This window comes from Anabrus simplex, chromosome 1 (assembly GCF_040414725.1).
Source record: "Anabrus simplex isolate iqAnaSimp1 chromosome 1, ASM4041472v1, whole genome shotgun sequence".
Classification (NCBI taxonomy): domain Eukaryota; kingdom Metazoa; phylum Arthropoda; class Insecta; order Orthoptera; family Tettigoniidae; genus Anabrus; species Anabrus simplex.
The window spans coordinates 88605426-88631754 of NC_090265.1; the positions used below are offsets into that span (position 1 = coordinate 88605426).

The window sequence follows — 26329 nt, forward strand, 5'->3', positions numbered from 1 at the left end:
AGTTAATGATTTTCATTTCCGTATTGATGACTACCTAGTTTCAAAATACATGAATTATAAGAAGCATTTGACAAACACACTTACAAACTAATACGTATGAACTAATTAAAATATTGATATTCCACTAAAATTGTTTCATTTTTAAGAACAATGTGAATTGTCCTCTTTGTTATGGAAGATACATTTTAAAAAATATGTATTCAGTCATTTGAACAAATTTATATTAAAATCATGCGTGGCCCTTGTGGCTAAACATTTTTAATTTCTTAATAAATGGCGATTTGTTGGTTGTCATGTGAAGTGAGACGTTGTTAAAAATACGGGGAGCTCTATAATTTTTGTTTTTGGTCAAATTGAACTGTAATGGTTCATATTTGGAGTTCGCATGGTCTTGAGATTATCACGTTGACACGTATTATGGTATACATGCGGGGATTTTAAGTCTTGAGACTGCCATCTGCAGAGTTAAAGTAGACAGTTGGTAGGTTGAAATTATGTTATCTTGTGACGATAAGTAGCTGTTATGTAGATGTTAAATGCAAATGGAATGTTCCCTTGCTTCTTGTCTTCGTGACCCTGTCGCTAATTAAGTCCTATGTGCACTATTTGCCTGTGTTGATGCGGAGTATTAATAATCCGGTAACAATATCAAAGAAAAGTTCCCAAAAGTAATTGCAACAGAGAAAGATTAATATCAACATTTACAATTTAACAACACATTAGGTCTGATACGTTATAGACACGCCTAGCAAGTGTCCCTTGTTTGAAGTTTAAAATCAGCGAAATGAAGACGAAGTCCAAAGTTTGCATTGAGTTGAGTGTGTTAGATATAGAGAAGTGTTCGATTGGAAATTATTATTCAAAATGATTTCTCTGTAATATTTAACATTAAAGGAATAATACAGTAATACAAATAAATTATTCTTTAATGTGTTACAGAGATGGCATCAATCTGGCTGTACTGAAGTTGATCGAGAATGGAGAACTAACAAAACTCAAGAACAGATGGTGGTACGACCGAACGGAGTGTAAGCATAGTGACAAACAGGTGAGTAAACGTGCAAGATCTACAAATTTTGGTAAGGTTCCGAGTATTAGGTATGTAGATCCATGCTTTGTAACAATTATCTTGTTAGTCTCAGTTAAACTTATATTCTTATTGTTTTTCCAACCTTTGTCCCGTTTTACTACGGGGTCGGGTATGAGGTGAGATGAATCTGTCGTGGTGGGTATTTATGATCGGATGCCTTTCTTACGTCAACCAGCACATAGCCTACTCCTGTCGAATAGCACCAAGGCTTAACATCCCCATCCGACGGACGAATCACCATCAACAGCGTTATATGCCCTCACTCCATATGAGTACTGCGGAGAGGTTTGGAATTTAATCCAGGCTTTTGGCACGCAATCTAGTGATAAGAAATTGTATACCAGCACCTCCCCTACCCTGCCGGGCAACATTCTGATGGTGAAATTTTTTCGACCAACGGGACTCGAACCGGCTGACCTCGGTGTCAGACCATTTAGATTTCAGCGCCTTAACGATCATGGCCACCAGGCGGGCTAATCTTATATTCTTGTTGTTATTATTATTTATTAAAGAGGATCCCTTGTCGATGCAACCATAATCCCCTGTCCTCAGGTTCATGTTTTATCTCATGATAGGTGCTATATTTAGTATCAGATCGTAAATGTACTTGGTCCTTCGTCTTACTCGCCCTTTCTTTCCCAGACATTTTCCCTCAATAATTTTGGTCACAAAATTGTTTTGTCTCAGGGTGTGCCCAAAGAATTTGGCCGTCCTTTTCCTCCTCATGGTGAGTAGTTCTTTCTTGCTTTTGATTTCATTCAGGGCGCTTTCATTTGATCTGTTTTCAGTACAGCTAATACTCAGCATTCATCTACAGATGCACATTTCAAAAGCTTCTGTTTCCTGTCTTGTTTAGTTAATGGCCAGGATTCACAACCATATAACAACTCGCTCTAGACACGAGATTTTCCAAAGCTCTGTCTGACTTGGATATCCAGGTGTTTATTTGCCAGTAAATTTATTTTGCCGATGAACGCTTGTTTGGCCAGTGCTATTCCCCCTTCGATCTCCGTGGGACATCTGTTGTCTTGCGTAATAATACTTCCAAGATAGGTATATTTCTTGACCTGTTCTATCTTCCTGTTCGCAAACTTGATTTTCATACGACCGAGCTCGATTGCTGTAGTCGCTTAAGTGCGGCCCAGTATCCAGTATTCGGGAGATAATGGGTTCGAAACCCACTGTCGGCAGCCCTGAATATGGTTTCCCACTTTCGCACCAGGCAAAGTCTGGGTCTGTATCTTAGTTAAGGCCACGGGCGCTTGTTTCGCACTTCAAGACATTTTCTTTCCAATCGTCGCCATGAGGCCTACCTGTGTTGGTATTGATACCAACTAGCTGAGGATCTTTTCTGACAACTAAAACATGATTTTTCTTATTATATCAGGCATTTACTGATCAAGAAAGAAAATATACGAAGTGTTTACCAGTGGACTGAAGAGTTCAAAAGGGGTCGCACGAGCGTGAATGTTGAAGAAAGATCCGGGCGTCCATCTGAATAATGGACGAGTGAGAGTTGATGACGTGGCAAACCATTTTCACATTAGCCATGGTTCTGCATATGAAATCATACATAACAGGCTTAACTTTCACAACGTCTGTTCGTGATGGGTTCCAGTACAACTCAATGAAGAGCAGAAGCACAATCGTGTGAGGATCTGTCAGACCTACTGGACCATCATGCTAACGAAGATAAAATGTTTCTGAAACCGATCATCAATGGAGATGAAACATGGGTTCACCACTTCGAACCAGAGAGCAAACGTCAGAGCATGGAATAGAAGCATCCGCTGTGGCAAAACATTGTCTCCGAATTGTACTGAAAGTCTTATATGAATTTCCGCTCCTGGTACATCACAAAAACGGATTACTGAACGCTTTTATCCCTTAGTGCCAACAGAGAGTAGCGTGACCATCTTTACGTCGCAACAGCGTAAGCTGTACTTTTCTGATAACACTGAAACCTACCACAGACATAGACAACATTGCCATGTAGCGGCTGGTGAGCACACAACGCCGTAAAGCCAACCTAAAGACAATTAGAGCAAAATTTCAAATATTTATTGACTTGCCCTCGTAAATACATTTTGCTATTGTCAAAACTTCTACTGGATGTGTGCCATAGACCTTCCATTGTTATAATAGTAGGAAATTCCTACGACTTGATTATTAAGCATCAGAAAGGTTCTGTAAATCCATATTCAGAGTGATAAGGATACGCGGTTCGGATCACGTACGTGTGAGCCTGTATTGTCTCTTAGGTTCGAATCCCACTTGTCGGTGGGATAGTTCCGTGGTTTCCCATTTCACACAAGGCACGTCTGAAGATATAACTTCATATAGGCTACATTCACAGTCCAAGTCCTTCCCCATCCTTGCATTTCCGAAAAATTTATGTATGTTATAGCGACGTTAAACCATTAAGAAGGAATATCTAAAGACATAATGCCATGAATGTGTCCGTCTACTGAATATTAACTTGTATTATTGGATATTATATGTTTTAGCGGTACATTGTTTCTTAGGCACGTATCTCACCCTTCGTCCTTGCTGCATTTTTCTTGCTTCATCTCTTTATTCCGACTCATTGGATGAATGGTCAGCGTACTGGCCTTCGGTTCAGGGAGTCTCGGGTTCGATTTCCGGCCGCGTCGGGGATTTTAACCTTCATTGTTTAATTCCAATTGCCCGGAGCTGGGTGTTTGTCCTGTCCCCAACATCTCTGCAACTCATACACCACACATAACACTATCCTCCACTACAATAACACGCAGTTACGTAAACATGGCAGATGCTGCCCACCCTCATCGGTGGGTCTGCCTTACAAGGGCTGCACTCGACTAGAAATAGCCACACATTTTTTTTAAATCTCTCTGAAAACTGATTTCATGACTCTCAGTTAATGTATAAACATTTACGCCTTAATTGTAGGCTCCATCTCTCCATAGCCCTCCTTTGACTTTCTCCTAAACATACAATTCCTTATTTGATGTAAATATGTCTTTTTGCTGAGAGTCATCTGAAAGTGACGACAGAAAATATGTGACGCGATGTTACCTAGCAACTGTGCAGGCTGTGATGTGAGACTGAGACACATACAGAACGCTCTTTTGTCAAAGAGGCTTCATCTCCACATACTCTAGAGGACTGATTATTTCATTAGTGGTAGCTTCATAGGTGCTGAATTAGCTTTTCCTTTTCGTTGCATTGAATCCTACTTATTGTAAACTCAAAATTTTATACAGGTGTCTGTCGAAATCTACCCCTTTACATTTGCATTCCATTTAAAAAATCAGAAATTTTGCTGTTATTTTAATCGACCCAGGTGTTTACTGAAAGACATGGAAATGCAATTGTTGAAGAGCAAGACTACATTCCGTTAAATGAAACATTATTTGTAACTTATAACTCAGTTATAGGACTAGTCTAATTTAGGGATTAACAGTATGCCATGTTTAGCCCGCCTGGTGGCCATGATCGTTAAGGCGTTGAAATACAGACGGTCTGACACCGTGGTTAGTCGGTTCAAGTCCCATTGGCCGAAAAAGTTTCACCATCAGAATGTTGGGCGGCAGGGTAGGGGAGGAGGTGGTATACTATTTCTAATTACTAGATTGTGTGCCAAAATTCTGGATTAAATTCCAAACCTCTCCGCACAGCTCATAAGGATGAGGGCATATGTCTCTGTTGGTGATTCGTTCGTCGGATGGATACGTTAAAGGTTTGAGCAGACCCCTTGGTGCTATTCGATAGGAGTAGACTACGTGCCGGAACCGGGTTTCATCCTCTCCCTTCCTACTATGGTTCCGGTGTATGTGACCCTCACCAGGATTACTTGACTCAAGAACTGGAAAAGATCCAAAGAAGAGCAGCTCGATTTGTTCTGGGTGATTTCCGACAAAAGAGTAGCGTTACAAAAATTGGGAGAAGGAAGACGAGCTGCTCGACTAAGTGGTATGTTCCGAGCTGTCAGCGGAGAGATGGCGTGGAGTGACATTAGTATACGAATGAGTTTGAGTGGCGTCTTTAAAGGTAGGAAAGATCACAATATGAAGATAAAGTTGGAATTCAGGAGGAAAAATTGGGGAAATATTCATTTATAGCAAGGGGAGTTAGGGATTGGAATAACTTACCAAGGGAGATGTTCAATAGATTTCCAATTTCTTTGAAATCATTTAAGAAAAGGCTAGGAAAAAATGGGGAATCTTCCACCTGGGTGACTGCCCTAAATGCAGATCAGTATTGATTTATTGATTCATTTCAGCTCATTAACTCCTCTGATGAGGTTGACGTCAGGAAGGGCATCCGGTCATAAAAATCCCGCCACTACATATTCCTTTCACCTCATACCCGACCTCGCAGAGAAACGGGACAAGGGTTGGACAAACAAACAAACATTCTCTCGAAAACGATTCGTTACAGGCAAATGAATTTATCTTTATCAATTGAGTTTCATTATTGAAAGACATATTTATGATTATTTGATTTTCCCACAGGAAAACATGACACCACTTTTCCCGTGGAAATCTAAAGAAACTAATCTTGGATGTCACACAAGGTTTTCCATCATTTTTCCTTATCACTTCGACAATTTGCTCACATCACATATGATTCATTTTTCTCTAACATATTTAACTTTTAAGATTATTCTGCAAAAGCATGGTTCAAAGACATTATTTTCTTTTCTTTGTGAGTTATCGTCAATAATTTACATTAATATAATGCTATACTAATCTCAGATACGCTCACGAACTTCTTTCAACGTATACACTTGTGAAGGGTAGTACGTTTCATTATTCAATGTTTTCGTTTATTAGCTGAAGATTGGTGTCATCTTTACTACTGCCAAACTGGTTACATTACTACCGAAATTTTCAAATTCATGTTCTCTGAGGTGTCATTCATCAGTCTAATACTTGCTGACTACCTTGACCACGTTCGACAACTTTGCATAAACTTCTTGAATTTCGATAATTTCACCATTACTCTGTTTTCAAGACTATATCATAAGGCTACCTTATCATTAAAATTTGGGGCTATATATTCTTCTCTAGCTGCAGCTCATTATCAAATTTATTTCGTGCTCCTTCAAACTGGATCCTAATTAGGTATGATATGCGTGTAATTAAAAACAATCCATTAACCACTGTCGTTACAGTACTTATCTTACATGTTGTTTTTTATTCTTAATTCCCTACTAGATCCATTATTGTCTTTGAAGTCGAATAAATAAATAATAAATAATAAATAAACAAATAAATAAATTAATAAATAAAGTGTCTAGACCATAAAGTATCAACCAGTGCACCTCACTAAGATATCTGAAATCATAAGTCCATTCCCTTTTTCTTATTTTCTTGCTTGTGATGCTTGTAGTTTAAAGGGGCCTAACATCGAAGGTCATCGGCCCTTTATTATTTTCAAATACACCACAACAATGGTACAGTATTCAACAATCTATCTTTTTTTCTGGAAAGTAAATATCCACCTAACATTCTTTGTGTGGCTAATAACAGGGAAAGTCTTGTAGTGGAATTGAGATGACAATTATTTTGTGGCTGAAGTCTGTTGTGCGGCAATTTTCAGGTACCGTGATCAGTTACACCTACTCATGAGTTTTCCTCAGTCACTACTGGTATTGATGGTATTGTAGCTGGTACAATTTTCAGGGTAGTAGCCGTGTTTTGAGGCAAATACTGTGGTTTAATCTTTATACTAACGATAATGCAGTAACAACTGTTAATTAGATAATATACACTGTTATGAGGTTGGAGACTCCAACAACCTAAGCATTAATTTTAACAAAATAGCAATTGGAATTAAGAGTCACACCTTACATACTGAATTAATTATTTTCCGATAGTATTTGATTGTAGAAGTATTTCAGTTTTCAGTACCTTGTGGGATTAACTTCAGTCAGAAGGAAAGACAAATTCTATTTAAACTTGCTGAACAAACGATACATGTTGATGTTTTTAATATTAGGAGTATTCAATGCAAACTTCATGAAAACATTTAGAATACTTTGTTAGCAGTGTAATGTGAAGTGAGTTAGTTGACTTTTCTAAGCATAGTCAAGGTGTAGAAATGATTTAACTTAAATACCTGAAACATAGTGGTTAGAATCAATTACCCAGAGGGTAAAGTATCATTGAGACAGTAAGATAAAACAAAGAGTATAGGACACAAAATTAAGTAAATAATGCTTCAGTTTACGTGACAAAATTATTAATCATTATGAACCTATATATACTCTAGATGATGATATTCGGGGTCCAAATATATGGAGCTAAGATATATTTCCATGGTTTTATTAAAATTAATTTTCCTTCCATTGTGCTCAGACTTAATTAGTATTTAATGCTCGTATAGTTGGTCAGATCTGAACACAAGGACGGCGAGTTAAAATTGGCTCAGCAATTCGAAATTACCACTATGAATGTTTCATACCAAATGTACGTACTGCAGGTATCAGATAGTAGGTACCTTTACCCTTGCTTCCTTTCTTTTCCTTACAATTTGCTTTATGTCGCACCGACACGGTTAGGCCTAATGGTGACGATGGGATAGGAAAGGCCTAGGAATGGGAAGGAATAGACCGTGGTCTTAATTAAGGTACATCCCCAGCATTTGCCTGATGTGAAAATGGGGAAATGCACGGAAAACCATCTTCAGGGCTGCCGACCGTGGGTCCTTCTTGCCTTCCTTTCCTTCCTTCCTTCCTTCCTTCCTTCCTTCCTTCCTTCCTTCCTTCCTTCCTTCCTTCCTTTCTTTATTATTTCCTTCTTTCCTTACATCCTTTCGTTTAAGTATCATATAATATTACATATCTACGTTACATTAAGAGGTCAGGAAATAAATTAAAGATCTCATTTTCAAGGAAATATCGTCCTACACCAATCTCCATGTGGACATTAATGTAATACTTGTGTAGTGATATTCGTACGAATGTATTGTAATGAGAGGACTACCAGTTGAAAACACAAACAACTAAATTCGTATGTAAATTAAGGGATAATATCATTATAACCAATCAATGATGATCTAATTACATTTAATAAAGCAATAGCCATTAAGAAATCGTTGTTCTTTTGAAAGCATGTATAAAAGGAGAACATGTATGAATTATTAAGGAATCGATATGATCACTCCACTGTAGCTTAAATGGCAAGCCTGTTGTAAAGAACGAAATTCTAATTTACCGCTATAATTGGACTTCTAATAACTGCTTCTAGGGAAATATCAGTCGTTCACTGGAACTCTTTCAATCTTGCTGGAAACAAATTTTGTTTATAACAGTAATCATAAAATGATGAGCTATTACTCAGGCGGTTTCATCACGACAAAGATGAGGAGTCCTATTACGACCCCTATATGGGAGAAAGCGATGCTATTCTATGTATACCTGAATTAAGTCACTGTTTTGATATTCGGGGAGTACTATTTCAAATGCATTTTTCCGGGTTATTTCTCAAGAAAGAACTTATTCAAATTTTACTTCAAAATTTGAATATAAAGTGATCACTTACTGTATATCGCCAACGGCCGTAGCCATGTTGAAACACCGGATCCCATGAGATCTCCGAAGTTAAGCAACATTGGGCGTGGTCAAGATTTGGATGGGTTGCCACGCGCTGTTCGTGGGGTTAAGGGAATTGAGGAGCGGAAAGGAACTGGCCACGCTACCGTACGTGAACTCCGCTCAGGCACTCCTCTGCGGAGGTTCGGACCTGCCTTCGGGCAGAATACACCCTTACCTTACCTTACTGTATAATCGTGACGCTTGTTTTTTGAAGGGGCCTAAGATATAAGGTCATCGGCCCTTACTATATATCAGTACCATGAAATATATAATTTCGTTGCATGTTTAATGAGATCTATGAGAATAATAATGATGAAGTAACGACACAAAGAAGCATTTCACCATACTAGAGAATTGAATTGAATTTAATTGTTTGCTTTCAATATTTCCGTAAACTATAGATGAGACGATTGGTGTGAGTGAACCTAATATTCTTCAAGGGCTCAAAAACGCAATAACGAAATTTGACTCTAAAAACAATACAATAATGTTATTAACTTTTCGTACCACTAACTTATTTTTGGGCCGAATACCTTCGATGTTAGGCCCCTTAAAACAACAAGCATCATCCTAACTTATCTTTACAGTTCTGGGAGACGCCAAGGTACAGGATTATTTTTCCGTAGGATTTATTTTACGTAACGATGAATCTATCGATACGAGCCTGGTGTATCTGGACATCTTCAAATACCATCGGCATGTACTGAAATCGATCTCGCCAGGTTGGACTCAGGAGACAAGCATTGTATTGTCTGAGCTACTCAGCCCGAAACTCTAGAAAACGTTTATGCATGTATGAGGGCGTACACATATACTAGTTCATGTGGCGTGCCGCATCAAATTTCTTTCCCAGACTCCTAAGTAATGTCAAAAATCAACAAGGACTTAACGTTTGCTAGGACCTTAAGGAACACTCTGCTAATTACCACACCTTTCTTTCCCGGGTTTACGCCTACGGCCCGGAAACCAAACGACAGTTTAGTCAATGGAAAAGTTCACGGTCACCTCTGGAAAAGGAAAGGACCTCAAGTCAAAGAAAACACCAATCTCATGATTTTTTATCAGGAAGGAATTGTCTATACAAAGTCACTTGGTCAAATAGTTAATGCTACTTTCTACGCGACAATGAAAGTCATTGGCTGAATCTAAACTTTTAATCTTTTATGTGTTAAGGCTAAGTTAAACCTACAAGCTATCGTCATAGAAGTCAGATAGATCTTATTGAATCACTCGGATATTAAAGATTGCGGCTTCGATCCCGATTAGGTACGGTATTATCTGAGAGCATTTCAATGATATTTCTGTATAATTAGCTATCAGCACGTTAAAGAAATCCTTCAGAAAAAATCCAATTCTTTGGCGTCTCTTCGTAGACATATAGAAGTTGATGGGGCCTTAAACAAATCATATCATTATGGTCAAGCTGAACATAGCATAATAATTATCTACTCTCCTTTAAGACAACCTTTCCGAAAAGTTATCATAAATTGTTTCTTTCCGAATTTGCTCCAAATATAGGTCTATCATGAGATAAGTGATTTAAAAAACCTTGATTTTTATTAAATTCTTCTCGAGTAATCAATGGAAAACTATCTCACTACTCCTCTTTACTCGTATGCCCTTTAAGACGTGGTCATAGGCTTTTCCGGTTTCCTATAACCACATAACTTTTTGGTGGTTTTTTGAGGATCCAACCAGTAAATATTCTCTAGTATAGATTTACAAGTCCTTATTCTGAGATATAAGTTTTTCCATTCTTTCATTCTTGGAGGGAAGTGTGTATCCCGAGTCGAAGTATAAGTCAGACTGCAGTGGCGTATATTAGGCATGCGTTCAATTCTTCAGATATTATATCATTTCTTCTTTGCTAAATTGTATTGCATATTTGCTGTGTACTTTGTGTACTTCAAAATATAACTGAAATGTTGAACGCAATTTCAGATAGCTCTTATCCTGCCAAAAATGCAGTTAGTGCCTTCGTTTTGTATTGTACTGCGTTATACAGTTTCTTCTCTAAAACAGCGAGGGTAGAGCAGACAGGTGAATGGGCCGAGTAATGTTTGAGGTCAAGGTGATTCTTCCAAGTTCCTCTTCATCTTTGATAATTTGTAAGTAACGATAATATCATCATGTAGTTTATCAGCAAAACAGACACTGATGATGCTTTACAAGAACATATGTGTGATTGTGAGCCCGAAGGCGAAGTCGCTATTGAAGATAACAATCCAGACTTCGAACTAATGGAACAGTTTTATGGAGATTGTTTCCTTGTGAAATATATTCTTCGCTGTAAGAACCGTACCACACTAATAATTGTGCTATTCTTTAGCTTTTATCTGAAATAAAACTATGCACTGTAATATCTAAGCAAATTTTCAATTCTATCAATAACATTGTTCCAAATTCCAGTATCTTCAAACTTTACCTCAATATACTGAATTCTGGGCGTAGATGATAGTCAAAAACCAAAGCGTTAAACCCTGCTGAAAATGCATGCATAAAGGGATAATCAAGGTGACTGTAGGCTAGATTAAAACAACTCGTTATTAATTTTTATTTAATTCTAGAATCTACTACCTATTTCGGTCTGCGTACCTCAAGTTCATTTATTCGTATAAGCCACTAATGGGCAACGTAAAGCGTCTACTTGATGTGAGGTTTCGTAAGACGCCACACTTCTTTCATCTTCTCGCTGTGTGCTTTTTTTTTTCTTCAGACTCGGCCCACTTTTCACTTTTGCACTTTTTGTCTGAATATCCGTCTGTCGTCTATGTACGAGTCTGTGATGTCAGGATGCTTCAAGTCTTCTCTAACTTCGGCGATCCACTTCATGTTATTATTATTATTATTATTATTATTATTATTATTATTATTGTTATTATTATTTCTTAATCCGCTTACCCTTCAGGTTTGGTTTTTCCCGCGGACTCAGCGAGGGATTCCACCTCTACCGCCCAAGGGCAGTGTCCTGGAGCGTGAGACATTGGGTCGGGGATACAACTGGGGAGGATGACCAGTACCTAACCCAGGCGGTCTCACCTGCTATGCTGTACAGTGGACTTGCGGGGGGATGGGAGGAGTGGAAGGGGTATACAAGGAAGAGGGAAGGAAGTGGCTGTGGCCTTCAGTTAGGTTCCATCCCGGCATTTGCCTGGAGGAGAAGTGGGAAACCACGGAAAACAACTTCCAGGATGGATGAGGAGGGAATCGAACCCACCTCTACTCATTTGACCTCCCGAGGCTGAGTGGACCCCGTTTCAGCCCTCGTACCACTTTTCAAATGTCGTGGCAGAGCCGGGAAACGAACCCGGGCCTCCGGGGGTGGCAGCTAATCACACTAATCACAGAGGCGGACATTATTATTATTATTATTATTATTATTATTATTATTATTATTATTATTATTACCGCCATCATCGTCGCCATAAGACCTATCTGTGTCGGTGCGACGTAAAGCCGCTAGCGAAAATTACCGCCATCATCATCATCTAGGTACAGCCGATGATCCTCCAATGTCGGAGTGTGAAGTATTGACTATGGGGTCCGTTATGCAGCACCGCACAGCAGAGCTGTAATGATGTTTGCCTATTTTAGCTAGATCACGGGGTTCCAGAGTACATACAATCTTGCAAATGAGGGACAGACAACATAAATCGCAACTTATAGGAACACTGATGATGACTGAATGTTGTTCGACGTTTGGTCTGTGAAGGTTTTGATAGAAAAGTGGACTTAACCTTCGCGTATCCTTATTGGTACTGACAAGTAGTGGCGTGGGAGTGTGAAAGAAGACAGTGTAAAAGAAGAAAATCCAGTTCTTGCAGTGAACTACGTTTCTCTCCAACTTCCAGGTAACAACTGAAATATTTAGAGCCTAATAGTGGTTCAAGAAACAGCAACACAATTGTAATACCTGTCTCTTCTTCTTCCTCTTTTTCTTCTGCTTTTTGGCCTTCATCTATTCTTTTGGGGGGTAGCGATCGGCACATGATATAGATATGGCGCAGTTTTGTGGTCAGATACCCTTCCTGAGGTCAACCCTAAGCGGAGGAATGCATTCATTACAGTATTGCGTGTTTCTATGGTGGTTAAATGTGTAGTGTTTGAATTAATAGATATATATTAACACGAACGCAAACACTAAGTCACCGCGCCAGAAGAATTTATCATTCGCAACTAAAGTCGTCGACTCAGCTGGGAATGAAACTCGGACCCTCTGAACCCGAGACCATTACGTTGACCATTCAGCGAAGGAGCCTAACATTTTGTCTCTATATACGTGTATGTAGATACGCAAAAAGAAATTATATTAAACAAACAGTTCATTAAGAACTTGGCTTGCTAAGACGGATGCTTAACATTCAGATACCTGCAAGTTCTCGAGTTCTCTTCGATCATTCCCGTTGCTTTTTTGACCGAGTCCGCTGTCTGCCATACCATTAGCTCCCCAGTTGATCTTATAACGCTGGGTGAACCATGTTCAAGTCCTCAGTCCAAGAACTGAAATGTATGGAATGACCGGGGATCGAGTCCAATTCACCATGTAACAGACAGACACGCTACCTCTACACAACGGGGGTGGATCTAAGGTATTATATTATAAAATAAATATGCGACAGTTTTTATTGTTATATGTAATTATGGTTTAAAGCGCAAACATATATTTGATTTTGTGATAATTATTTTTGCTATACTAAGTTGTTTTTAAATAGGGGGCGTGGTAGCCGAGTGTCATGCGATTGGTTTCTCAGCAAGAAATCCGCGGTTGGAATTACTAATGCATGTAGAAAGTTTTAAAATGAAATGTCATACCCTGTAGGTCGCATTCCATTTAAAACTGGATGTTCTGTGGCTATGATCATGAAATCAGCCACGTAAAAATACAATTCTTATTTAAATTTCTCATATGAGTTGAACTAACATACTTATATCTGCCAGCGCTGCGGTAGCTCCTTTTGGTACTTCCTGGAAGGGACTAGTGATTCAGCCGACCGGGTAAGCTCCATGCTGGCCTGTAGGGGCATGGGACTCAATATGGGACCCAGAGCTGGAGTCGCTGTGGAACTCAGAGCTGGAAACGTAGTTCGATACGGTGTGTTGAGGTTCGGTGGTCGGGCTGAGGGCGACAGAGGTGTTGGCTGTCACTAGTGTCCCTCCAGAGTATGAACGAGAAGTTGTTGTTGCATCGGAATATTGAGTGAGTAGCTGGAATAGGACGGCTGTTATGATGGTAAACGGTGTTAAAAGTCAGGTTGTTAGTTTCACTAATAGGGACAGACGTCTGAATAGAAAATTATTTTATTAGTATTATTATCCGTTTTGTATGCAACATTGGTGTTCCTTTTTGTTCCTGAAACATGTATGATAGAATAAATAATTTCCAGTCATTAAAAGTGTATTGACAAGGCGGACCCAACATAAACTATTTTAAATAGTTTCTTTTACAGATTTAGACAAGTCAATACAGGGTCAAATAAAATACCTATTATGGTTAAGTTTATCAACTTAGTACATGTGAAGCCTGGTACAGTAGAATGAATCTAACTTCGCACAGATACGTGTGTAGTGGAGTTGACTGATTGTTTTGGACAAGGGACGGGTAGAAAGGCAAGAAGTTGATTAGCTACTTTTAAAGACAGCCCTGATTTTCCAGATAACGCTTCGCTTTCACGTTCACTTGTGCTGTCACCGCAAAATATCAGCATCACAAAGTTAGTTTAATAGAAATGTAATCTGTGTGAATGAAATAACTGTACCGGTGTGTAAATCTGTCTTACTACTTTTACAATGTATCAGCGCAAAATTTACTGTCGAAAATGGCGTTGATGCTCGCTAGTGCCAGATCAAGCGATGAATACTGGTACGAGGACAACGGGCAGTGCATCAGATGGCGTGTAGTACGATGTTCACAACAATCTTACAAGGTATGATTAACGGAGCTGGAATTGATCAGGAAGAGTTAGATAACACTACAGTATTTCGCTGTATATTTACTGGAAAGTTGCAAAAAACCTTTTAGGATGGTGAGTGTAAGATTTTAACTCACTTCTCTCCGTAGGTGTGTTTCCATGGATGAGTATCCACATTTCTACACCTTCAAACTAGGTTAAAATTCCCAGTAGAGACAGGAATTAAAGCCTGATCAGCCAAGTGGGGAGCTATTCTTCTCATTCCTAGATCATAGTGATCTGTGCAGCAAAAGGTTCAGATTTTTATTAAATCCTTAGTCTCACTAACTAGTTTCAAGATTTCCGAAAACGCCGTGGTGCCAAGATTTTGTCCTATAGGAGATCATTTGCGCGCTGATAAACCGACCGATGTGAGCACCTTCAAATACTAATGGACTGCTCAAGGATCAAATTCATCAACTTGGGCTGAGAAAGTGTTGGTGATGATCATCGTTTTAAGAGGAAGTATAAATAGACAATTGAAACCTGTTAGTACAATCAATCAATCAATCAATCAATCAATCAATCAATCAATCAATCAATCAATCAATCAATCAATCAATCAATCAATCAATCAATCAATCAATCAATCAATCAATCAATCAATCAATCAATCAATCAATCAATCAATCAATCAATCAATCAATCAATCAATCAATCAATCAATCAATCAATCAATCAATCAATCAATCAATCAATCAATCAATCAATCAATCAATCAATCAATCAATCAATCAATCAATCAATCAATCAATCAATCAATCAATCAATCAATCAATCAATCAATCAATCAATCAATCAATCAATCAATCAATCAATCAATCAATCAATCAATCAATCAATCAATCAATCAATCAATCAATCAATCAATCAATCAATCAATCAATCAATCAATCAATCAATCAATCAATCAATCAATCAATCAATCAATCAATCAATCAATCAATCAATCAATCAATCAATCAATCAATCAATCAATCAATCAATCAATCAATCAATCAATCAATCAATCAATCAATCAATCAATCAATCAATCAATCAATCAATCAATCAATCAATCAATCAATCAATCCTGATCTGTATTTAGGACTGTCGCCCAGGTGGCAGATTACCTGTCTGTTGTTTTCCTAGCCTTTTCTTAAATGATTTCAAGGAAATTGGATATTTAATGAACATCTACTTTGGTAAGTTTTTCCAATCCCTAAGTCAATGAATTTACACCCAGAAAACAACGAGGATTCGCCGATTTTCCGATCACTAGAAGTTGGTTTTCCGGCTCCCGTCATATGAGTTTCCAGCACACTGTAACCCTTTCTTTACTTGTTAGCTGTTCCTCACAAACTACAAATGTTCTATTGCACAGTCAATGTACAAAATTCGAGTTAAAGAGTAGGGCCTACTTTTGCTTCAAGGGAGGAAACGTTTGCTTCGAGGAATCGAGAAATTCGTGTAACCGAATTTTGAGTAATAGAGAAATAAATACACGTGAGGAATAAGTCAAACGGCTGGGAAATTGAAGTTAATTCGAGATACTAAAGACTCGAGTAATGTAGGTTCGAGATATTGAGGTTCGACTGTATATTGTTGACTCAAAATAAAAAATCGGAAATAAAGATACAAACTGATTCCGTTAGATATTATTATTATTATTATTATTATTATTATTATTATTATTATTATTATTATTATTATTATTATTATTATTATTATTATTATTATTATTATTATTATTATTATTATTATTATTATTATTATTCACTTACAGTAGTGTGATAATAAAGTTAAAACATAATTATCCAACAATAACAAAAGTACAACAAGCAGTTCCTTTGAAAGAAAATATTACAAGGAATGTTACCAGTTTAACATTATAAATCCAGCATCATCATATTCTCCAGCATCATCTTATGCAAATTCACCTTGACCTTCGTTTCGTATTGGTTGCACTGGACGACTTAGAGGAGTGCAAGGCGAAGTAGACTGCTTCGGTTTTTATTAACAGACATGATTGTATGTCTATCTGTTAGTCCCGTTCCTTCATATGCGGTCAGATATGAGGTGAGGTACAAGTTATTTTTCGGCCGGATGCCCTTTCTGACGCCAACTCCAGTTGAGGAGCTAGTGAAGATAAAATGAATAATGGTGAATGAAATTGGTTAAGGACGTGGAAGGAAATGGCTGTGGCTTAGCAATAAGAACTTACCTGGCATTTGCCTCGAATTCTAAATGGGAAAACAACAGAAAACCATTCTCAGACAGCCGAAGATGGGCTTCAGACCTACTTGTTGGATGTAGGCCTATAGTACCACCGTCAACTAATGACGATACGGGCTCAGAATTAATAGGCATGATTGGCCAATAAACGTACAACTTATAAACACACCGAGGGTAAAAGTCCGTATACTGTGTAAAGTATGACGAAACATTGTCTGCCTCGTTAAGGAATATTTGCTACGTAGAAAATTGGATGACACTAAAAGAAAAATAACGCCAGTGTGGGAGAGAAAAGGAATATCCCTTTTCTTGGGAGGAAGACAGAACCTGGTTTATGACAGGGAGTCTGAGTTACCCGAAAATGAAATTCGTCCTAAGCCTCGCAAACCTGACACAGTTAGGTTCGGAAGAGAACAAGAGTTGGCCAAGAGAGGTCGGATGGAAAAAATTAAACACAGGAGGCGAACACAAAGGGAAGAATTGCCATATTCAACTCAAATCCCCGTGCTTGCCAACTCATACTCTTAAATTGCCAGTCCGTGGTGTTAACTCTTTTGCCGCTTGTCACGAATGGCAAGGTACACCCTGGATGTATAGTACCACTCTCAACCAGAGACGGTTCAGAAGGTCAGCAATTTACCGTCTACTAAAAAAGAAAAGAAAAAGAGAAAAGGAAGTATCTTTACAAATTTAGAAAACAGATTCGCTATTATAATCCTGGGTTATCTAAAATAATAAAATCGTAAGAAAAATAATATATAACGCAATATATTTCTCAAGATTCTTTAAAATATTGTCTCCATTTCCACATGCCCATTTAATGACATACGACATATGGCAGAAACATTGATAAAGGCACATCATTTCTTTCTCCTGGCAAGCTGTTTCCGTAGTCATGTGGAACGCTCATAAAGCCAGATCTGAAGGATTTGGTACAGTACGAGCCGCTCTGAATGAAGCAAAACAGTGTAATAGGTCACTGATAACATTCAATATATCCAATGTTAATGCAGTGTCGAAGAGATTTGCAAGTATTATATTGAATTCAATAATTCTATTGAAAAAAAGCTAACATGGTACATTGTGCGTTATTAAGGTACTAGTAAGAGTGTAGTTAGGCTCAGGTCTAGTTAAATATTCGTACGAAATGCGAAATGCCTTTAATAAAATAAGATTTGAACAAGCGGAATGCTGCTGTTCATAATTAAGACATTCTACGGAAATATTCTTTTCACATCTGTAAATCTCGTAATCTGCAGGCCTTCCGGTGAGCAGCGGTCCTTGGTAAGCCAAGGCCCTTCAGGGCAAGGGCAAGGGAAGTTTGTTGTTTTCAGTGACCTGTCTCAGTCTCAAGCTTGGCTTCGACAATACAAAAGTGACTGAGGTGTGAGAAATCCTAGTAATTCCATTCTTTATATAGCCAGTCCCTGTTATGAATGGTGATAAAATGTCACGGATAGGGTCGGTTGGTACGTGCATTTCAGTTGGCTTGGCAGGCTGATATGTAATAGCAACGTCCGGCTCATTGAGGAAAGCAACGGGAAAATACCTAACTCCTCATTTCCCAAGTACGCCTGCAGTTGGTGAGGATCAAACCAGCCTTCGGGCTGAGTACGCAACGTACACTTGGTTTAGTCGAAATTAAATGCCATTTTGAAATCAGGCGTAAATAACAAATCAGTTTATTGTTAACTGGAACGATAAAAAAAATTGCGCGCAATTTCCTTTCCATGAAATAAGGGTGCTAACTCTAAGAAAAATAAGTGAAAGTAAGTATTAAACACACATGTAACTCATATAATTCACTTTACATATGTCTGTTCCGCTTTTGTTCGAATGAAATAAATTATCACTTCACGCTAAATATGGAAATGATGCAATAAACACTAGGTGTTTTCCATAACCATACCTAAAAGAGGTTAAACTGTAATTGAACTTGAAATTTAGTCCTCACAAATTGTTGTTTCTGGAAGATTGAAGTTGTATTCTTTTATTCCGATACCAAAAATAAACTATTCATCAAGTTTAATAATATTCAGCAGTGAAAGTTCGTATATGACCTGTAAAGTAGAGTTTTTATTGTTGAAATGTAAATATATATTATGAGGAGAGAGAATCCACTATGGATTGCTGCCCTTATATGAGGTAAACCACAAAGTTTCAGAGCCTACAGATGAATCAATGAAGACAATAGAAATGAATAGAGGATGACGTATTTGAGCACCTTCAAATACCACCGGACTCAGCCAGGATCGAACCTGCCAAGCTGGGGTCAGAAGGCCAACACCTCAACCGTGTGAGAAACTCAGCCCGATGTTTTAAATTTACATTAGAGTTGGTTCTATTTATGGATTAATGTTTATTTAGTTATTCTTATTAATGTCAAGAATAAAAATATGATATAATTTTGTCTAATTGTTTATTTTTCTGGAACTTTCTTCAATGGCTTCTCTTAATTGGTTTATAACATGATTCTAAGATAAGGCTCTTAACAAACAGAGGCCTATATAAATTTAACGAGGAAATTCTTGAATTGTATTTTGAGATGGTAATCTTAAAAGAGACCATTTTCTAATTAATTTCTCCTGGTCGCCTTAAGGAAAATATCCACTTGCTTACGTCAACATAACAAAAGAGTACCTAAGTGAAAGTGGGACTAGAAAATATATAAAAATCAAAGTTCAAGTATTCTCAGGCCTCCATGAGATACGAATGTATACTAAACGATGTTTCTATGACGCGAGTTCTTTCGAAAACAATTGGCCATTTAAAGGGCAGTAACAAGGAAATATACAACGTAGCACACGACAAGAATTTATTACAAACAGATCGTTTAGCAACGTACACTCACTTGTCAGTGTTAGGTAGGCTATTCAAGTACAGTCCGGAAGAAATCCTGATCCTTAGAGACAGGAACCAGGTTACAGTTTCTGCATAATCTCTATTACTGAATATTTTGTCCCTTGGGTAATTTTTCACATGTTTTGAAAGAAATTAGATAAGGGTAATTTGGATGATATAGTAGGATATCCTTAGTCAGATCATGTAAGTTATGTTGTCCCTTCTTCACATGTATTGTTTTAAATTATTGTATAGTGAGATTAAAGACTTCGTGTCACAAGGACGGCATTTTGGCACCAACGACCGGTATATTCAGTGAAAGCAAATCAAATTTGTAATTTTTTATAAATGTTGCTATTATGATCGCAGTTACAGTGGGCCACAACTACGTGACATTTCACTTTGTCAGTAATTCTAACCGCTGTGTCTTAACGAGAAGCCTGAACATCTCGTCTGGTATTCAGTCAATATCTTTACACTAAAGAGCTTTCATTAACATGTAGGGAATACCGCATTATAACATCGATCATCATTGGAACATACTGTATATTCCTTAAAATTAGGTTCGATTTGAGATGCTATCTTTCAGATTTGAGATGCTATCTTTCAGGTACTTTATAATTCAACGATTGTCAAGACCGTTCACAATTGTAGTAACATTCAATATTTCCTCTCCGTTTGCTACACTGTGATTGAATACGGATTCTTTTCCTTCACTGAGGGAGAAGTCATAGTCAAACTTGAACAGCTGACCTCGGAATACAGAACGCCTCAAGACTTAATCATGCCCTCATATGCCTTTCGTTGCAGAATTTTAACCAATTAATTCTCAGGCAGTTCGATCTCCCGTCTTGACCACAGCAACAGACGAGAAAATTCCTCTCCCTCGCAACTTGCACCAGATATTATCCCGCCAGATTCTTCTTTTACAAGGTCGCTCCCATTCACAGCGCGCCAATAGAGCTTGTTTTGTTTATCTTGATTCTTCTGTGTGTGAAACGTTACGAAGCCATTGCTGTTAAGAACATTTTATGCCGTTGTTAAGGGGTTTAACTCCTACGGATGCTCGCATTTTCTCCACCACATTGCCCAGGTATCTCATTTCCGTCCCTTAGAACCGATTCCCTTTGCTTCATGTTAAAAACGATCTTGGGTAGTAAATTTCTCTCTAATACCAACAAACAATTCATGGATATGTTATCTCCTAGCTTAGGGGAAGCAGATGTAAGAGTACGATCTAGTTCAAGCTCCTCAAGTAGATTAACTATGAATCTATCCTCTCCATACACAACTTTCAGGCCACCTTCACCCTCGGAGAATTACGGTGTGTTGGGGAACGATTAATGCTAATTTCTACAAATGAATCAGCGATCAGACTAGTCCACTGTCATTGTACAGTAAATGTAGTGTAAGTGATGACCTGGTACCTCTTAATTCAAGAGACTAGTATTTATTAACTTTTGCGGTATTATTACTAGTTTTAATGTGGGAATAATGTCTAAGAGACCGAACAGAATGTATAACATAGGAAATGTAAGACGTAGCGTAAATTTAAAAAAGTATTGCAATAGCGTGGTATGTTTCGTTCAATCTAGTGGACAACTTAAGATTCCTCAAACTATATCGAAAAAATAGAATCCTCAGGAAATACATACGAATACTGTAAGCTATATAAACGAGTTTACGAAATACAACCTTGTCACTGTACTAGAAATTAAAGGCGGCTTGAATATAGAATTGCAATCTAAGTATGATCCGTACAGGGCCATGCGCCTTTCCACACATGGAAATTTCATCCCTAGTTCTCTACACACCGTGGAAGCAAACTGAACTCCTTATGAGGCCACATCGGAACTGGTACAGTTTTCTTTCTTTTCTTCTTTCCTTATTTATTGCTTCCGATTTTGGCTCACTGTGGACAGTATTACACTTGGGCCACCTGGCCAGTCATTTTTACACCTTCCGAGAATACAGTATATTTATTCGTTCCCTTCTTGTCATTCTCTGTGAATATTATCAGTTTCAGCCTACATTTTAGCTCTCTCACCTCGAGTTATTTGAGTTTGTGGACTCCTGAAATCCTTTCTGTTTTTCAGCTATGGTTCGAAATTGCATTTAACCGCATAGGTCCAGTTCGTGATTGCATTTATTCTTCCGAAATAAACATTTTTTCATCAGCCGGTTTTCTCACTAACTTTACGTAATATTTGAGACTTCCTTTCTGTAATGTACCGTAATCTTCTCGGCGTTTTGTACTCGTAAGGGGCCCAGTTTTCCTTTTCTTTAACGTTCCGTCCGCAATTCTGGATGTTCTTAGAACTTTTACCGGAATTTTCCTTTCCCTTCTTTCATTTTTAAAAATGTATTTATTTATGTATATATTTTATTTATTTATTTAATTCTTTATTTATTTATTTATTTATTTATTTATTTATTTAGTTTCGCAAGTAATTTCTTGAGCTCGGACGAAACTATCTTTTCATCGGTCCTTTTGTTGTATGATAGTGAAAGATATGTCTTTTGTAAGTTATAAGTGACAAAACATGAATGAAACACCTGCTTCGATGATGAATGTTTGTATGTATGTATTTATGTGCGTTCCTCCCGAATAATAACGAATCAAACAATGTTTGTAGTTAAGTCGTAAAATAAATTTGTACTTTCATACTAGTTGTGCTGTTCCACTCTTGTCCCGCTACAGGCAGGGGCTGGGGTTTAATGGTGTTCACAATAGTCAGTATTTTAATAATAAATCAAGGTTAGAATGCCTTGTTCGGTATAAGGCTAATAAATGCTCCACCACGTTGCTCGAAAGCAAGTACGCACAGGTAGTTTAATATTTACTCACAATCGATGGCAATGACATTATAGACCGCAATGAAGGAGGAACAATTTTCTGTGTGTTGTGCTCTTAACTCCTAACAACACGTTCTGTTATCTTCTATCGTTACCAGTCATTACTGCATTGTTAATTATAGGGCCTATTTTATTAGGATTACTAGCAAATGTATCCGTGCTTCGCCATGGTATTCTACATTGTATACGGTTATCGGAGTAAATTACTGTACATGCAGTAAATAAGAATTTTCTAAACTGCATGCCTCTTAGCGTTATCCAGAAACAGCAGGGGGAGATTCCCATACGTTGCTTCCAATGTAAGGTGTGAGTTGCGGAGTTGTAATGATAGTGGCTGGCTCACTTGCCTACCGCCATTCACAATCGAGTAGAAAAGTTTACATTATAATGGGAGGCTCCATTACCTACTGCGCCGTCACAATCGATTTGGGGAGTTTTCGTTACAACGGCATGCGTCTTTTTCTACTTCCAGACAGATTACATATGAGGCGTTTTTATTATAATAGCAGGCACCTTCTCTACTGCCAGTCAAAATTAAGTTGTGCTGTTATCATTATAATGACAGGCCCCTTTTCTTAATGGCAGTCACACCGTGTTAGTAAGCTTCTATTACAATAGCAGGGCAACTATGCCTATTGCCACTCACATTTTAGATGGGTAAATTTGTTTATAATGGCAGGCACACTTGCTTACTCCCAAACACAGTCGGTTAGGGGAGTTTTGAACATAACTGCATGCTCCCTTGAGTTTTGCCAGTCAAATCAGGGAGGGAATCATTAATTACAATGGTAGTCCCTCCTTACTAATGCTTCTTACAAAGGTGTTGTAGAAGGATCCCATTCCTACTGCCAGTCGAAGCCGATGTGGAGAGTAATGATTACAATAGCAGACGCCATCCTGCAGAGAGTCACTATCGATGTAAAATATTAATTATAATGGCAAAAAAAAACTTTGTACGTCGCTACAAATCGACTTCAATGAATATATATATAGATCGGCATACGAAGTGTATGCATGTTTACTTTATTGCAAACCTTCGTTTACAGATTAACTGCTGCTAAACGATACACCATATCGACAAAACGGATTGTACCATAAGACGGCTCATTTAGCGGTCTAAATGGCGGGTACTAAGATATTTTCTCTTGTCTCATATATTCATGGGTAAAACTGAGTTAGGAACGTAGAATAGGGTGAAATTTTTGTAAGGTATTCTCACACTGCATTACTTTTGGGTAATAATATGGCAGCTGCAAACATAGAATTTGGTTCACGTTTGGATACTCCATGGGCCAATATTTGTGTAGAATTAGATGATTCTCTTTCATATAAGTGATCCGAATTACGAATTATACGTGTACAAAGAGCATAATGTAGGTATAATCGAGAAATTGAAACAAATCTAACATATAAGGAATAGAGATACGACGAAACGTCATAGGACCAAAGTTGATCACTCTAAATTGAACTGAGATTGGGCCATCCGTTTTCTGATAGGACTGACAGTTTGGCCGAAAAATACCTCGAAACGAACGTCTGCACTGTCATTAAAATTAACTCCATATTTCGATATTCTTCGGGGATTTATAATGTGAAAAATTTCAGGATCTTGGAAGTTTTCCGTCGGTTACAAGCTAAATCGTATAATTTCGCCTAATTTCAATTATCTGGCTCGCCTAGCAGATTGTGCAGGCCTTCGGGCTGAGCAGCGTTCGCTTGGTAGGCAATGGCCCTTCGGAGCTGTTGCGCCATGGGGTTTGGTTTAGACCTATATGTCCATTAAATTTTCATCAGTGAAATTCGTAACGCCAAACAAGTTGGCTGCGAGATTCCGGCCATATAGCTCTTACCTTGATTTCCGGACATGGAGGATTCGAACCCCACTAGTTATAGATGTGAAGATGGTGTTCCGTTTTTTCCTATTTCCACACCAGACAAATGTTGTGGCTGTACCTTAATTAGACCATGGTCACTTACTTCCCATTTCTAAACTCTTTCCTGTTGTCACCACAAGACTTGTCTGAGTCACTGCGATTTGAAACCAATAACATCGAAATAGAAATGCATAAGTTAAAGAGATGGAGAAATTCTAAGTATTGTTTTCCCAAATGACTTGTGTATTAATGTTTCAGTTCCAAATTCTTATAAATGAGAGTGTGATAAGATATTTTTACACTAGCTGTGATAGGGTAAGAGGACATCTAACAGGAAATGAATACAAGGATACATATTCCAACAAACTATATCCATATTAGTGCACAATAATTTGTCGTGTAGACGGATAGTAGGCAAATATATACACGACTGGTAGAGCTTACTCTGATTTATTAACTACTAGCAAATGTACCCGTGCTTCCCTACGGTATTCTATATTGTATGCGGATATCTAAATAAATCACAGTACATGCAGTGAATAAGATTTTTTAAATTCCATATCTCTGAGCGTTATCCGAGAAACAGCATAGGAAGGTCCACATGTGTTGCTTCTACTTTAAAGAGCGAGTTGCGGAGTTGTGACGATAACGCCAGGTCCACTTTCCTACTGCCATTCGCAATCGATCTGGGAATTTTCATTATAATGGCGGGCTCCATTGCCTGCTGCGCGGTCACAGTATATTTGGGGAGTTTTCGTTGCAATGAGAGTTTCCATTTCCTACTTCTAGATACATAACAATCGAGGAATTTTTATTATAATGTCAGGCACCTTTCCTACAGCCAGTGAAAATTGAGTTGTGCTGTTATCAATATAATGACAGGCCCCTTTTCCTAATGCCCGTCAGCTTACTGCCATTCATACTGAGTTGGTGAGTTTCCATTATAATAGCAAGCCACTGTGCCTAACGCCAAGCACATTTTAGATGGGTAAATTTGTTTATAATGGCGAGCACGCTAGCCTACTACCAAACACAATCGAGTAAAAATGTTTTGAAAAAATTGCATGATCCCTAGCAGTCTGCCGGTATATCGAGAAGGAAAATATTCATTATAATGGTACACAGGATTTGGAGAAAGACCCCATTCATACTGCCAGTTAAAGTCGATGTGGGGGGCACTTATTACAATGGCAGACGCCTCCCTGCTGAGAGTCATTATAGATTTGTAAAGTATTAATTACAAAGGCACGAACACCCATTCTGGATCGCTACAGATCGACTTCAATGAATAAATAAAGTTCGACATACGAAAGTATATGCATTTTTACCTTCATTTGAAGATTAACTGCTCTGAAAGGCACATGATATCGACAAAAGGACTGTAGGTCTACGATAAAATGCCATGTATAACGGTATACAACAAAAAGTCATAGGACCAAAGTTGTAGATCACTCCAAATTGAACGGAGAATGTGCCATCCGTTTTGTGATACGACTTGCCATTTAGGCACCAAATACCTCAAAAGTAAGGTCTGCACTGTCTTTAAAATTGCCTCGATATTTCGATATTTTTTGGGGGTAAAAAATAAACATATTAAACATCTCGTAATTTTTCCGTCGGTTACAGGCTAAAAACTATAATTTTGCTAAATTCCAATTTTCTAGTTGATCTGGCAGATTATGCCGCCATCTTGATATGGGATAGGGGACTAAAAATTAGGACTTTCAGGAAACTTTTAAGCCCATGAAACCTATAGGTTATCGTTTAGGATAAATATATCCGACTGCGTTCTTATGCTGAGCCCCAAATTTGAGACTCCCGGCGAGTCCCCGCAGGGTATTTTGAAATTTTTTCCTTCTTTAACTTCGTTTTCTAAGCAACTTCAGTACGATACGTTTTAAATTTCTAGGATGCCTGGAAGTGC

The 26329-nt window shown here is 38.1% G+C and overlaps 1 protein-coding gene across 1 annotated transcript in view; it reads left to right on the forward strand.

Annotated features, from left to right (window-relative positions):
* The window catches only part of LOC136861791 (glutamate receptor 1-like), a 373013-nt gene that overhangs the window by 289854 nt on the left and 56830 nt on the right, over window positions 1–26329 (forward strand). The window contains exon 15 of the mRNA XM_067138845.2: window positions 940–1048. Coding sequence (XP_066994946.2) covers window positions 940–1048 — 109 coding nt within the window. The remainder of the gene's footprint in view (window positions 1–939; window positions 1049–26329) is intronic.